The 15,930-nt window shown below is 46.2% G+C and overlaps 1 protein-coding gene across 4 annotated transcripts; it reads left to right on the top strand.

Moving 5' to 3' along the window:
- The first annotated feature begins 435 nt into the window (after window positions 1–435).
- On the top strand, window positions 436–15,526 carry PRDM14 (PR/SET domain 14). 4 transcript variants are annotated; one of them, XM_061600947.1, is made up of 8 exons: window positions 436–474; window positions 4,430–5,006; window positions 6,833–6,889; window positions 7,002–7,159; window positions 8,142–8,412; window positions 8,708–8,910; window positions 12,318–12,419; window positions 13,381–15,526. In XM_061600947.1, the coding sequence occupies exons 2-8, from the start codon at window positions 4,463–4,465 to the stop codon at window positions 13,609–13,611; spliced, it is 1,566 nt and encodes a 521-aa protein (XP_061456931.1). In that variant the 5' UTR covers window positions 436–474; window positions 4,430–4,462; the 3' UTR covers window positions 13,612–15,526. The 4 variants fall into 4 exon arrangements, with proteins under 4 accessions (XP_061456931.1, XP_061456913.1, XP_061456939.1 ...); XM_061600929.1 differs by lacking the exon at window positions 436–474 and adding an exon at window positions 3,521–3,792; XM_061600955.1 differs by lacking the exon at window positions 436–474 and adding an exon at window positions 3,984–4,084.
- The last annotated feature ends 404 nt before the right edge of the window (window positions 15,527–15,930 follow it).

Here is a 15,930-nt window from a genome sequence, read left to right as displayed (position 1 = left end):
GTTTTAAATTTTTTTTAAGGAATATGCCTCCGAGATTTATCCTGGGCAATCTAATGTATTATTCCTGCAAGTCTGGGAAGGATCGCACCCCCCCTTAAGTAGTGATTGAAGGAAAGAGGGAAGAATGTAAATCTGGGCAGTATTCCTTTAGGTGCCTTCGAAATTCACCTAATTTCCGTTTAAGATCTGCGGACTCTTTCACTTGGAGATCAAAGGAACAAACTTCGGACTGCGGATATTTTCACTTCGCTAATATCAAAGGGACAAAACATTCTTTCAATTAAATGTGTTTATGAGACAACAACCAGTCAACGCTGGCTTGTGCTGCTTAGGCAGGGTTCTTGCACCTTTAACGGTGGGGGAGGAAACTGAATTTCAGCAGGTGTAATAGGTTACATGAGGAACCGTGCGCACTATAACTCCCGTTCCTAAGCTCAGGCACTTCTTTCTGTCTAGCCCCACGAAGAGCTGTTGGCAAGTATCTCAGCTTCTTCTCAAATTCGAAAGTGTGAACGGAGGGGGGGGGAAGCAGAGGTGGTGAGGAACTATTACTACCTTCGGAGATCTTCCTACCAACTCGTTCTTAGTCTGTTTCAACGGCCCTTTTGCAACATTCCAAGTAGGAAAATAATTAAGGATCGTGGAACGCGGTTTGGACCAGTTATTTTCCCCCCTGATTCCTCCTATTAGTTTGTCATTCCATTCTACTTTTAAATAAGGCTATGTTTAAAGCTATAGAACTGTTATCATTATCATCATCTCTTTCTCTGCTCCAAATATTTATCTTTAGTTGACCTCCATTCGCAGGCGATGCCTGTTTTTCTCTCCCTCCTCCTCCCTGGGGGGTCTCCTCCTAGTGTGCGAGGGGGAAAGCCTCGCGCAGCGCAATTCTATGCGAGATTGGTCAGCAGGAAGTTTAATGGGGCTTATTCCCTGGAAGATGTACGGAGAGTAGCAACCATGAAGTGGGATCTACAGGATAGTCTTGGAACATTTAACAGACGAACGGATTTATTATGGCATAATAAGTTTTCCTAGACTTTTCAACTGCATGGAGAGTTTTCTTGAGTTGCATATGCCTATGGGTTTTTTTGACACGGGAGGAGAGGTATTGTAAAAAGTGAAGTCAGAGGGTTATGACAAACAAGTGCTGATCACATAATTAACATATCTGCTTACATATGGCACATTCCACAGAATCAGGCTCCTGTAATGAGGCATAATTTACAGCTCGCTGTTCGTTCTTGGCTAACGCTAACTCGGCTTCGATCATAAGCATCCGTAGAAGTGGTTCGAAACGAAGGCGCTCAGCTGAGTGGGTGGCTAGACTTGGATGTTGAGGAACTCCTCATGTTTGAGAGGTCTGGAATAAACGCTTTTTTTCTTTCCTAGTGCAAGTGGGCCTACGGATGTTTTCCCATTAAGGCTGAAAAGACCTTTCATTCGCACTTCATGTACCTAAAAGCTGTTAAATTGGAGCTGGTGGGGAGAACGGAAGAGAGTTTGAAATAAAACTGAGCATCGGTGCAGGTTACATCTTAGGTGGCTGTCGCCAAGATGTGGTGCTGGAGAGAGTGTTCTCCACCTCCTCCTCTAAGCCAAGCCGGTCTTTTGACCAATAGCTGGTGCCGTCTGGGCGGGCGGCAGGGGGAGGGGAGTGATGGGCCTCAGAGAGACGTGCATCCCCCCTTCCTCTCAGCGGGCATCTTTCAGCACCATCTGCCCGCAAGGCACGTGGCTCTTCCTTAAGTGGCTGCTTCTCACTAAGTACAGCGTAGATCGTGGCAGCCGGACGAACCATCGCGGCCCTTGAGCAGGGCAGAGGAAGTTGAGCAACTCCATAGTGAGTAACTTCCCCGCCAAACCTGCCTTCCCTGCGGCCTCTAACTCGGGGAGAGTCTAGTCTTGGCTGGGAGGAGTGGAAAGAAGCGCGGGGCGATCCGAACGCCAGCCGCCCGGGGCGGCTCCTGCCGCCCAGAGACCGGAGCTGGTCCAGTGGTTCGCGTGGGAGACCTGACGCCGCTAGCAGGAGCGAAAGGATCCTTCTCTCCCCAGATGTTTGGGAAGAGCACTGCGACCAGAATGGGGCCGCCGGGACCCTCCGCCTGTCCTCCAGGGTGACCCTCCGGTTGAGGCAGCTAAGCGCCAAATGTGCTGCCAAGGTCTGCCGGAAACAACCGCTGCTAGCCCGTTACGCGGCGCGCGTTTGCCAGGCGCTGCATGAGGGTGGCTTTTCTTTCTCTTCCTCTCTTCCCAGTTTTCTGCCCTTGTTCTATGTGGTGGGTAGCCACGTTGTGCAGACCACGAGACTTGTGACTCTTTAAAGACGACATTTATTGCAAGCAGGGAGCATAAATGAGTCTTTAAACTAAGGCACCGGCAACGTCTCTGGGGTCCTTTTTATTTCATATGCATAGATAACTTCCCACTTGGGATCTGAATAGTGTATCTAGCCTTTTAGTGTCTATACTAGGCTTGATCATTCCACTTTGTGTCGGATGTGTGAGGCAAGCAGACCTGTGCGCCACGTCCTACATGCGGCATACAAGTCTACCCAGAAGTCAGCGCTCTCATTGAGTTCAACGGTACTTAGCTCCTAGATAAGGGAATATGGTCTGCAATCCTACGAGTGCATCATCTAAGCCTATGAGGGGATATTCATCGTCAGTTCTCGTCAGGCTAGACCCACTGAAGTTAATAGCCATAACTAACTTTTGTTGTTATGTGCCTTCAAGTCGATCACAACTTATGGCGACCCTATGAATCAGCGACCTCCAACAGCATCTGTCATGAACCACCCTGTTCAGATCTTGTAAGTTCAGGTCTGTGGCTTCCTTTATGGAATCAATCCATCTCTTGTTTGGTCTACTCGGAGTAGGGCTTAGTTGAATATGACCCTAAGTGTGCAGAAGGGTGGCCAGATGCAAAAGAGTCCGGAGCTCCTGTACGATTACTAGCTGTGTAGAAGAGGGCATTAAAGATGCAGGAGCCCTGAACTCTTTTGCGTCTGGCCACAGTGGAGTACGCCTATCGAAGTATTCTAGAGAAGGCAGCACTTTAAGGACTAAAAGATTTGCTGCGGCATAAACTGTCCTGGGTCACAGCTTTCAAAAATCCCTTACAGCCCCGTCCTGTGTGTGTTTAACTTACAACCAGAGTTCAATGGAGCTTATTCTTTAATATGCACAGGGTTCATAGCCTAATCTTATGCAGGCTTACTCGGAAATAAGCTGGTATAGTGTCTTGATCCAGCAAAAATGTTTTGATATATTTATATATGTTTATAGAGAGAGGTTTTAAATGGTGTAAATTATACTACACGAAGCTGATCTATAACGCTTGAAAGACAGCTTTGGGCTTTTTTTCATCTCAGCATTGCTTGGGTAAACAAACTACCAGTCAGCTGGTTTTCATTGGATGTTTTGCCCCAAGCGCTGTAAAAGTGTGGCGGGATGCATTTCAACTCCGTTTTTCAACATGATTGTTTAGCAGTACAGTCTAACAGCACAATCTCTTGCAGGTCTATTCAGAAGCCAGACCCTTTGAGACCAATAGGACTTACCACCGCCTTACTCTTGTCATGAGCCACCAAATTCTCATTTGTACATACAGTTAGTGTTTTCAAGAATCCATGTTGCCAAACGGGAAAAGGTTCAGGAGGTGATGGCAAGTCACGGAAAAAAACCTTGACAAGGAAAGGCTGAAGGGAACTAAGCACGTATGGCGGGTATACAAAAATGGAGACTGGGCTGCAATCCTACGGTGGGAGGAAGATGGCGATCCAATGTGGGAGTAAGTTCCATTGAACTAGGCGGTGCTTACTTTTGAGTAGACCCTTATAGGAGGGCACTGTAACGGCTGGTTTCTGAACACAGACACGGATAGGATTGCACCGTGGTAAGGCATGTTACAAGCTACTACTTATAGCGTCCGCTGCCATCGTCCAGCTCTCCTTTCATGAAGCGCCGCTTGAAAAATACGTCTTGTATAGACATTTAAACTTGACAATACAACTGTCACAGCTGTGGCTCTTGTGGGTTCATGGCTATTTGCCTCCTGGTCCTAGCTCTTGTGTCCGTATGTGGTAGGTGGGTACGCCCCCTTCCCACCCAGGAGAAAGACCCAGAAGGTAGCGGGAGGGTCCTCCTGGGTGGGAACTTATGAAAGCGTCTCGGGACAATAGGCTGGAGAAAGTGCCAGTGTGCTTTATATAAGTCTCTGGGGACAGAAGCTCTCAGCAGTTGAGGTAAACCCGACAGTGCCCAAGGAAAAGTTCTCCTTCCATCAGTTTCCTCACCAGCGTCTTATCCTATGGCTCGTCATGAAAACCTCCTTCCCAAGAAAGTAGCTTCAGCTTCTAGGTTGACGGCGACCCCTTCGTGAAGGCGGCGCGCCTAAGCTCACATTTGTGTCTCGTTTCTCCTCGCAGGTTCCCGCGCTTTTCCTTGCTCCCGGCACTTCTATGGCCGCTTCACTGCCGGGAAGCAGCTCCGTCTCCAAAGAGCCCAGCGGGGGAGATACCGGCAGCGAGTCCTTGCTGCTGCTGCTGCGGAGCTGTCCGGCCAGGCCCGACACCACCTCCTTCCTGCCACCGCCGCGTTTTCTGGAGGCCCTGCCCTCAGCGGGCCCTTTCCAGCCCCGGACCATAACAGCTGGAGGACCGAGTCCCGGCTCGCTTCACCTGGCGCCCTTCCCCTTCTCGGGCCTGCCCGCTGTCTTCGTGGCCCCTCCGCCCGGTCTGCCTCTGCCCCGGCCCTCGCCTCTGCCCCGGCCCTTGCCGGTCCTCGCCGCGCCCTTCCCCGGGAAGCGAGACTCGCCGCGCCGGCGCATCCCCGAGGGAGCCTCGCCCAAGAAGAGAAGCCCCGACGGAACTCAGGACTGCGAGAGGGGCCCGCCCAGCTACCACTTCACCGCCCAGGAGCTCCACGCCGTCCTTTACGGGACCATGCCAGGCGTGAGGCAGCAGCGCGCCGCCTGTGGAGTCGGACACCCTCCCCGCAACCCGGGTAAGGAAGCCCTTCACCACCACCACCCCGGACTCCCTCGGCCTCGGCAGCAAGCGCCGTAGGGCGGGAAGTAGAAGGCGGCGAGGGAGGGTGGTTCGGAGCATGCGCCTTGCTTTGTCCTGCCGGGGGATATAGCTGTATAGAAACTGCAGATACCTCTTCTCAAACAGCAACTGGTTTTCAACTTTTTTGGGGGAGGGGGGGAGGGAGAGTCTTCACTACCCCAAGCCAAATTTCAGTGTATCTCAGGATACTAAAATGTCCAGAAACAAAGACGTGTGTGGTGTCAGAAGAGAACAATTCTTTCTCCCATCAGTCTTTTGTTTGGGGGGAAAGGAAGAATGTGGCATTCCGTTCTGCGATACTTGCCATTGATTGGAGTGAGAAGTACCCCAAATAGCGGAGTCGGTTGAGAGTTTGGGGGATGTTTGAAAAGTCTCTATACGGGCACTTTGCTTCCATGGATCGGTTTTCGCTGGAAAACGTTTACAGATTCTCCCACACGCAGCCCATCAAATACAAGGAATTTTTTGGGGGGGGGGATTTTTGTTCTTCTGGGCACGTTCTGTGTACAGAAAGAAAACTACAAATGGTAAGTGGCCGCAATTTGGAGGCGATATTGTTATTGTGCAGGTAACAATATCCCAGAAGGACTATGGTGTGAGGTGTGGGTCAACTTCTGTGTAAGTTCTGCATAAATAAAAATACACCTTGGGTTGATTTTTACCCCATTTCATTAGAAGAAGATGGGGGGGCAGTGAAGTAGTAGTTCGGTCTATTATTTGGTGAGAGGAATCAATACATTAATTAGAGATAAATTTAAATTGTGGGTTTTTACAAATGGGAGCATTACTCTGGGGAAACTAGAGAAGCCTAATGGCATAGCTGGAACCAATTCATATCTTTATTTCAACCTAGTAGCTTCTTTAGACTATTTGTCTATATGGGTTAACTGCTTTCTTTCAGTGAGGAATTAGTATAATTATTTTATTCTTTTCAATGTGTTGCTTAAATTACGTTTTCAAGGCAAAAACCTCTCACTGGAAAGAGAATTTCTGAATGCTTCAGGAGAGTGTTATGGTTATTTTTCTGTCAACTTTATCCCCCCCCCAAAATGAACCTAAATTTGGCTCACAAGGGTCCCTATTCCAAAATAAGACCCAGATCATGCAGTCCAATCCGTTTGCTAGACAGAATTTTTAACAGCATTCTTACTAAATAAAGTAGCTCCTAACCCAGTGGTAGCCAACATGGCACTCTCTAGTTGTTGGATTCTTGCACTTATCAGCCTCAACCAGCTTGGCCAATGATTAGGGATGCTGGGAATTGTAGTCCAACAGCATCTGGGGGGAACCACATTGGCGATGCCTGCCCTAACCCATTGTAACCATCAATTTCCTAAGCCTAATAGAAGTGGAAACTCTGGACACACACATGCGGGTGTGGAGTTGGTCTCTAATATTGTCTTTCTTACTCGTTGTCGGTATAGAATCAGGGTGTGCGGTAGCTTATTTCGGATTCATTATTCTGGTGTACCCGGGTTTGAGCTTGTATCGACACTTCATTTCCCCTTGACTCGCAGCGCAATTTTATGCGCGTCTGCTAAGAAGTCTCCATGAGACGAATGCTGTCGGTTGCAGCCTGTTTTGTTATACCGTCACAGACCCTGTAAAACTGTAACCCGAACTCTTCCTTTCCTGGGAGTAAACTCTATTGCATTCAGTAGGACTTCCATCTGAGCAGGCATGATTAGGATTGCGCTGTTGCTCCCAGTTAAGGATGCATAAGATTCCCGCCTGAGTTGTTCCCATTCGCTTTCCCTTTAGGCGCAGTTGACGGGCAGCCGCCGCTCCTAGACAGGTCGTCTCTGCAACTCCCCGAAGGTAGCTCCGTTTGTCTGGTCTAGCTTCGCTTTTGAAAGGGGGGGGAATCGCCGGTCCTATTTTGAACTATCCCCTCTTCCTCCAACCTGCAACCCATCTCTCCCTTCCACAGGGCTGACTGTGTTGCAGACTGTCTACCAGGACGGCCCGCAGCTGGGCGTGTTCTGCACCGAAACCCTTCGGAAGGGGGTTCGTTTCGGCCCTTTCCAGGGCAAAGTGGTCAACACGAGCGAGATCAAGACTTACGATGACAATTCCCTGATGTGGGAGGTAACCGAGCTTCCTCCTTTGCTTTCTCTGAGGGGAGGGGCTGGGGCTACAGGCGGGCTGGGAGCGGCAAGCCTTCTGCCTCCCAAACTCGGCTGGGCTGAGGCACCGCTGGTCGCCGCGCTTAGCGGGGAAGGGAGTTTCGTTGGGTTCCCCGGGGTCTCACTCGCGGGTACGTGCGCATGGGACTGCAGAGGTTTATTAAGCTGTTTTGGTTCCTGATCCCGAACTCCAGCGCTGGAGAGAGCGCATTGCCTTCCTTGACCACACAGGTTAAGGACAGCCGGTGATGCCTGGGTGTTTTAGGTAAAGACAGGGCCTGGCGCAGCACGAGATATTACCCTGATTCCTGAGTGTTTAGGGATGGACGTGCTGTTCGTGGAGGAGGAGAAATATTGATTCACCTCGGAGAAAGCGGCGGCGGGGGGAGGAAATCCCTCTCAGCCTTATCCTCACAGGCTTGATCCTCTCCTAGCCCGTCGTGCTCACATCGCTGCGTGCTCCTGTGTAAATAGTGGTGCGATGGGGCAGCTTTTCCTCCACCCCATTTCCTGGCAAAGGAATGTACAAGCTTCCCAGCTGCACAGAAATTCTGTGGCTAGACTTTAGAGCAGGGGTGGGGAACTTGTAGTTCTCCAGATGTTGCTGGACTCCCATTGCCCCCAGCCAGCATGGCCAGTGGTTAGGAATGATGGGCGTTTTAGTTCTCCAACATCTGGAGGGCCGCCACCCCGACCCGTAGAAGAATAGATGGCTGGATACAAAAAGATCCCCGTATAGATTGGCTTGGAAGTAATCCCCGCCGAGCTCAATGACACTTACGCAGAACCAAGGGTGTACATAGGTACTGCAGCTGGCTGAATGCCAGTTTCCCTTCCTTTGAACTGGGGTGGGGAGTAGGATGGAGTGCCGAGAGCCCTCCTGCCGGGAACAGCTGCTGTCTATTATAAGCGGGCAAGAGTGGGTTTGCGTGTTGGTCCCGCAGATTTTTGAGGACGGCCGCTTGAGTCACTTCATCGACGGCAAGGGCTCCTCGGGCAACTGGATGTCCTTGGTGAACTGCGCCCGCTTCCCCGAGGAGCAGAACTTGACGGCCCTTCAGTGCCAGGGGCAGATCTACTACGAAAGCTGCAAAGAGATCACGCCCGGCCAAGAGCTGCTGGTCTGGTACGGGGATTGCTACTTGCAGTTCCTCGGCATCCCCATCAGCCTGAAAGGAACGGCAGAAGGGAAGCCGGCCCAACAGCACAGTGAAGGTCAGTTGGCAACCTTGTAGGCTCAAGAGGAGGAGCGGGAGGCCGCTCTCAAAATCTGGATGGTCTGCTCTGTTCTTATCCTGGCCTTCCCTTCATCCTTTGTAATTTTTTAAAGTTAAAATGCTTCATTTTCCATTGCTGTCTTCTTTGTCTTTAAACTCCTCGTTTCATTGTTTTCTTCTTCTTCCACTCCTTTTATGTGCATCTTTAAACTTGTGAAACTAGCTGCGATAGTAAATAAAAACAACTCTGACGATGGCTTCCTCCCCCCTTGTCGCCTACCCCCCCCCCCCAGAGCCTGTGGAGGGCTATAAATGCGAGCGCTGTGGGAAGGTGTTCGCCTACAAATACTACCGGGACAAACATCTGAAATACACCCGGTGCGTGGACCAAGGGGACAGGAAATTCCCGTGCAGTCTTTGCAACCGATCTTTTGACAAAAGAGACCGGCTGAGGATCCACGTTCTCCATGTCCACGAGAAGCACAGGCCTCACAAAGTAAGGACCGCCTCGGCATCTTTCCGGGCGAAACTAACTCATATCTGAAATATTTAAAGAAAAAGCTAGCTGGCTGTAGCTTTGTCCTAGAATGTGGAGATGAGGAACCCTCCCTGCCCTGCAACACAGCAGGAAATAAGAGCGTTTTTAAGCACGTGCAGCGTGCCATCTCCCCCAACACACGTCTGAGTAATGAAAGCAAGCCCCAGGGAATTAGGGGAGGGCTTTGCGGCAGGCACCTCGGATAGGAGATTGAGGACTGCCAGAGAGAGATATCGAAATTGCATGCTTCAATTAGCCTTGAACAGAGGGTGGAGAGGAGCTGAACAATCAGGGTGTCTATTTGTTTTTCTATATTTTGCTCGTGTGGGATTTTTTTCAGCCCATGAAATTTTTTTTCAAGGCTTTGGTCGTTTTCATAAGGAGCGCAGACAGAGTAGCTTCACTTGGAGTAAGTCCCGTTAATCGCAAATGGGACTTCACTTCTGAGTAAAGAGATTAACCCAAATGAATCTCCTACTGAGACCTAAAACATGGTGTCCCAAATAATGTCCTTGAGAACGTCTGGCGCTGTTGTGTTGTTCACGTGTGCGTGTGTATGAAGATGACATGGATGACGCGGAAGAGTAAAATAGCATTTGTGTCCCGTCCTTCTGGCCAGTGCAGGTGTTCCGCTGGCACTTCCTGCTTTAAAGGGCATGTAGCTTAAGCTGGACCAGATCGCTGCAGTGGAGTTAGGGACCGTTGTCTACGTCCCCCGTCCCTCCAGTTAGAGTGAAGGAGAACTACCGACACACACTCAGGAAGGTGTCCTGTTTGTGCCCCCCTCCGCCTGGTTGGCCTAGGAAAGAGCAAACAAACAGCGCAGAGAGTTAAAGCCGCCTGTCTGTTTCCCTGAAGGAAGTGGGTGGAGCCTTGATGCCGGTTTCTAGACTTCTCCTGAGACTCTGAAAGCTTTTTTGTTGCTGTTGTTACAATTCTTTCTTCTTTGGTATCCATAGTTTGTTAATCCTCCTTTTTTTGTTTTCTGGTGTTGTTGTCCTCATTTTATTGGCTTACTCACGATTTATTGAGCAAATGTTCAGCCTCAACTCTGGAGCACGCTTGTCTGGGAGTAGATCCTATTCTATCAAAACCAATGGGATTTGCTTCTGAGTAAACTTTTTATGACGGTAGTGATCTTCACACAGCACTCTTAAGAATGAAATCAGGTGGAGCAAGTTCTTCAAGCTCTTAAGGTAGTATTTTGGATATATATCACCTGCCAGCTGAAGGGAATTATAAAATTTAGAGCTGTGGTTTTGCATTTAATTGTAACTGCACCACACTTTTAGAAACAGAATCACCTAATGGAAAGGTTATGAAACTTCTAAATGTAACCGGTGGTGTAGTTTGTCTCTCTCTCCCCCCCCTTCTTAGATCCAACTATTCCACAGCACTGAAATGTTTGGTAGTCTCTCCAGTATCTTCAATAGGCTGGAATAATTAAAGATTCTTCAAAGGGGGAGAATTCCCATAAGTGCCATATTTTAAAGAGCAGTTCCCTATTTGGATTGTGTTAGAGCTCTTGGCAGGGGGAAAGGAGATCTTTCATTCATAACTTACAGACTGATCTATCTGTTTTACCTTAAAAGTAAATTATACTGTGTTTTTATTGCAATGTAATTATGAATAGAACTGCAGTCTGAGGTTGCAATCTTAGATATTGGGTAAGTCTAACTGAATTCACTGGGGCTTACTTCTGTAGGAATGTGCTCTTAAATTCTAAACAGCTACCCAGATCAGAGGTGTCACTTGCCTTGAGTTCTATTTCAGACAATAGTTAAACACTACCTATGTTTAATTAGTCAGCTGACATAAAGGTTGGTAAATCTAAATCCAGACAATTGAAGGATTAGATCCAACATGAAAAAAAATTGCTGATGCCTCTGGGTTCTAACAATTTTTTCTTTAAAACAGAATAGATAGTAGTAACAAAGAATTACTTTGAATTTATTTTGTTTTGAGAATGTTTTTAATGCCAATAGCTTTATATTTAAACAAGCAAAATTGTTTCTATGTTATTATTTTGAACATTGCAAAATGCCTTTTCTGTCATGATTAAAATAACAAAACCTCTGCTACCTTTGATATAAATATTCTATAGGTTTGCTTCCTAATTGAGTTTTATTATAATTAAAGTTTTCTTTTAAAGCAGGTTTGTAAACTTTAATATAATCTTGTGACTGTAAAACTGCAAGCATCTTAGTAATAATGTACACTGTATAAAATAATGTTCTATGCATTTTATATATAAGAAAAGCAATTTATCTATCCCCAGGTTAATTAGTCTCTGTTCAATACAACAAGCTTAGGATAGCTTTACAATACTTCAGCTGCATCTTGATTTGGGCCACTAGATAGAGTTTAGATAATCTAAAACCTGCGAGGAATGTCTCAGGAGCACAGTAGGCTCCTTTCTTCACACATTTGCTTTCCACAAATTGGAGGTGGTAGGGATGGGAATGGAGCTAGCACATTAACTTATTAACATCCAGCAACAACTGCTGAAGAAGGATGCATATAGTTAAAAACAAGCAAACAGTAACAACTATTTCTGAACAAACAATATCCTTCCTCAAGTCTAGCTGATCATAAATCAAGGCTTGGCATATAAAGCTGACTTCAGCTTGGTTGCCTCATTCCCTATCCTTTAAATCTGATCTGAGGGGAGAGAGAAGCAAAAAAGAGGTCTCCTTTTTCTCTCCTCCTTTGTGTCCAATGGTTAGCACCCTGGGGTTGCTCCACAGGCTGCTATAGGCATGCATTTTCATCTGTCTGTTAAGTCACAGAATGAAGCACAACTTGGTGGCAATTAAGTGAGTTATTCCCAGACAGTAAGCAATGTTAAAATAGTTGTAAATAAGGTATATTTTTAATTTTAATCAGCTTCTGCTTTAAAAGTATCAAGTGCTTTGAAATGGCCCAATACTAGCAGGCACAGAAACTGGAGTACTGGGTAAGACTATAGCCCTGTGCCAGATGTTGATAAATGTATATGTGGGCGGGGAAATATTATGATCCTAGGCCTTGCTGTCGCTGTGCACCCAAGTGTTCATACATTGATCAAAACATCTTTATAGAGGACATAAAGATTACTGTGTAAACCTTGGGTACACAGTACAAATAGGGACTGCTGCTACAATTAAGTTTTGATGGTCACAGAAATCATCTTCTTGATGTGCTTCATATGTATAAGCTGAAAACTTGTTTATTTCTAAATAAATTGTTCTTATAAAACAGATTGCTTTATCAATTTTGTCTCTCTTATATTCCTATCTAAATGCACATACTTGCTGCACACCAACATAAATGTCTGTAACTGTTGCTACAGCCACAGAACTGTTAAATGTGTTCTCTCTTTTCAGTGTTCCATATGTGGTAAAAGTTTCTCTCAGTCTTCCAGCCTCAACAAGCACATGAGGGTGCACTCTGGAGAACGACCCTATAAATGTGTGTACTGCAACAAGGTGAGGATAACTATGCCCCTTTAAATTCTTTTGAGGAGGTTTCAGTTGCTTGTAGAATGCTATTTTCTGCGACCAGTGCCATTTTCTCTGTTTTAATGTTGCAGTTATTTTTGAGGCCTACTATACTAGATATAATGCAGAAGACACATAGCAGGTCTCTCAGTTATATATATATATATTATTACTGCATGTAGGAAAGCATGGCAGTGCCCTCCCTCATACATATCAAAATTGTACCTCCAACTGCTTCATTCTTTGCAGTGAAAATATGCTATATTCCAGCCAGTGGTGGAAGATGCCAGTTTGACTGGGGAAAGAACCTGACAGTGTTAAGTGTGTGTACACTTGCCGCCCTGGGCTCATGCTGGGAGGAAGGGCGGGCTATAAATAAAATAATAAATAAATAAATAAAATGCCTCCCTCCCAAAACAACTACTGTATTCATCAGACTGAGTGCTCTACAACTGCAATAAAGATTTCATGCGTCTCCCATGGCACATCTCATTTTGGTCTATGCTTATGTAACTTGGCCTGTAACCGTAGCTGTAACCTTTACTTGGAAGTAAACACTATTGAACTCAGTGTGACTTACTTTTGAGTACACATACCTAAGGTCAGGTTGCAGGAAACTCTTAAAGTATCACTTTATAGCCTTGTAAGAAGACTGTGGTTAATGCGCTTAACCATAGTTTGAAATGTGTGCCTGATTGTGATACTTTCCTGTAGAAATAAGCAACCTAGCTTAACTATGCATTTTGTGAGCAAGCAATTACTTTCTCCTCCCTTTGCCACTTGAAATCCAAAAGCAGCTGGGTTAAATGATTTAAGTGCCAAGCTTTATCTTTGCCTTGGTTGGTTATCTGGGCTAGGTTTTTATTTCTAGGAACTTGGGTCTAACTGTTGTTTTTCTTCTCTCCCTTTCTCCTGCCCCTACAATTCCTTCTGTTCACCATCCCCACAGGCATTTACAGCCTCCAGCATCCTGCGTACCCACATCCGCCAGCATTCAGGAGAGAAGCCTTTTAAATGTAGACACTGTGGCAAAACATTTGCTTCTCATGCTGCCCATGACAGCCATGTGCGGCGCACACATGCTACTAAAAAGAATGCCCGCACATGTGCTCTGTGTGGCAAGATCTTTCTAGAGGCAGAAGAATTCCGCTTCCATATGAAGTTCCACACAGGCCTTTAGCCAGCAAGCTAATGGTTGGGTCCTTCCTCACTTGTACATCTATGGTATTGTGTGTTTTGTTTTAAAGAATCTCTAGCTACCCAATGATCTGGAGATGTATGGTTGCATATTTACAGTTTCTCAGGGCATGATCTCTCCTCTTTCTTAGTACCAGGGACTAGGAACCTCCCTCCCCACCTCCTAAGGACCACATTCCCTTGGGCTAACGTGATCAGGGGCCATATAATGGTGTCCCACAATCTCTCCCTTGAACACTCATGCACAATAATAACTTTTCCATGCAGATCAGCTGAGGAAGAAGGGTTATTTTCATTCTCATTGCAGCACACTTAGCAAGGAGGTTTAACCCTCCCCATGTGTTAATGGGCCCTCCCCACTCCTCTGGTGATATGTGCATCTGAGGAATGGGAAAGTCTGCATTTTCAACACATTGTTCCCCCCCCCCAGCCAGTGCACTGCAGTGGGGATGAAAACCATCCACTGGTCCTTGGTTGATCCCACTGTAATCAGCTGGAGGGGTAGTTTTCATACCCATCCTACCTAGCAGGCCACAGTGGGAATTACCCCTCCCCTCACCGAGCTGATTGGAGTGGTTCAGCTGAGAAGTGGTCACTTGCTATTGCAGCAAGCTGGGCCTGAAAACAGCTTTCCCCTCTCAGCTGAGGATGGGGAGGACCTGCCTAGTTTTCACCTTCGTCATGGTATTCAAGGAGGCATAGTGATGGAAATGAAAACTGGGTCCTCCTAACCACCTGAGGAAGTGGGCATGGCTCCAGGAAAGTGCTGAGGGAAAGAGGACTGATGGGCTCAAGGTTCCACATGCCTTCTTTTGATAGAAGAATCCAGTAAATTTGGTCCTGAGATGCCAAAGACTTTTTAGTAACCACCTATACCAAATTAAAATACAACACTCTATTATGGCAAATACTTCGGCACTTCAAAAAAAAAAAGTCTTTTCTGTCAGCTTTTTAAAAAGGCATTTATGCAGTTTTTTCTGGGTCATTTCTAGGATTTTGTGCTGGTGGAATTGTTGGAAGATTTGTTGACTTGAGTTGTGTGTGTGTTTGCTTTTAGAGATACTGGATTGTATCCAGCTGTGTCCTTCAACTGATAAGACTTGCCTCAGCAGAGCGAGTGAAGCAATTTTCAGCTGTTTCTTCTGCCCCCTCCCCCCAGACTGCTCTGGAGCAGGTTTAGGGGTATTGCAGAGGGGAGGGAGAATTGCTGGAAATGGCCTCCTTCCCTGTTCTTGGTTCATTTCTTTGATTTCTGTTATCAGTAGGGAGTGTATCCAACACCACAGCTCCACTCACACAACAGACTTCTTGGTGTGCAATGGAATTTCCTTTCCTGTCTCCTCGAGCCCTCAAAATTGGCAATGGAAGATTAGGGGACACTTGGAGCAGATTTTAGGGGCACATGGGAGGAGGAAACGGAAGTGGTGTTGGTGTGAGTAGAACTCCACTTGCACAGAATTAGATACAACCCCTTCAGTCTCTTTGGAAAATTAGGATTTTTTAAAAATGTTCATAATGTTCTGCTTCAGAGGGAAATGCATGCCCAAGTAATTATTGGTACCTTCACCTTTGGGTGATTCCCTGCTTTGAATTGCTGTTTAGACTTAACAAACCCCACCACCTCACAATTTGAGGGGTTAATGTGAGAACAGCTGGAAAGAGACCTTGCAGGGCAGTAGTGTGGTGGAAAAGCTGTTTATTTAGAAGCAGCCTTCACTTCAAGTCCTGAAACTGCTTTTTAAACAAATACGAAGCTTAAAAGTAATTTAGGAATTCCGTAGGTAGACATTCTGAAAGGAAGCAACACCTGTTATTTTCTGTTTAGGTCCTCATATCTTTTGATGTATCATAACACTCTGTGTGACTTATGCCTTATAAATCAGTGTACTCCTATTTTACTTCTGGTGTGCTAGTCATAGTTCTTTATTTTTTTTATTTAACAAGATATACATACTGCTTATTCATCAAAACCTCTAAGTGGTTTATCTAAAATATGCATTAAAATTACTGATAAAAACAGTTTTAACTTTTTTCAAAAACCTGATTTTTCAAAATAGCAGCAGTTTTTTAAAAACAAAATTTAAAAAATTACATATTAAAATCCATGTCAAATTTACATGTGTGGGTAGGTTTTCCTAAAGCTTTCAACAGGTGTCTGCCTATTATCAATGGGCAGAGAATGAAAATTATGTGGTATTTGTAGTGCCATCTAGAGAGCCAGTGTGGTTTAGTGGTTAGAGTGTTAGACTATGACCTGGGAGACCAGGGTTCAAATCCCCACACAGCCATGAAGCTCTCTGGG

The sequence above is a fragment of the Rhineura floridana genome, chromosome 1 (genome assembly GCF_030035675.1).
Source record: "Rhineura floridana isolate rRhiFlo1 chromosome 1, rRhiFlo1.hap2, whole genome shotgun sequence".
Taxonomy (NCBI): Eukaryota; Metazoa; Chordata; class Lepidosauria; order Squamata; family Rhineuridae; genus Rhineura; species Rhineura floridana.
The sequence above is the reverse complement of the archived record's forward strand: the minus strand, read 5'-3'. Positions and strand labels throughout refer to the sequence as shown.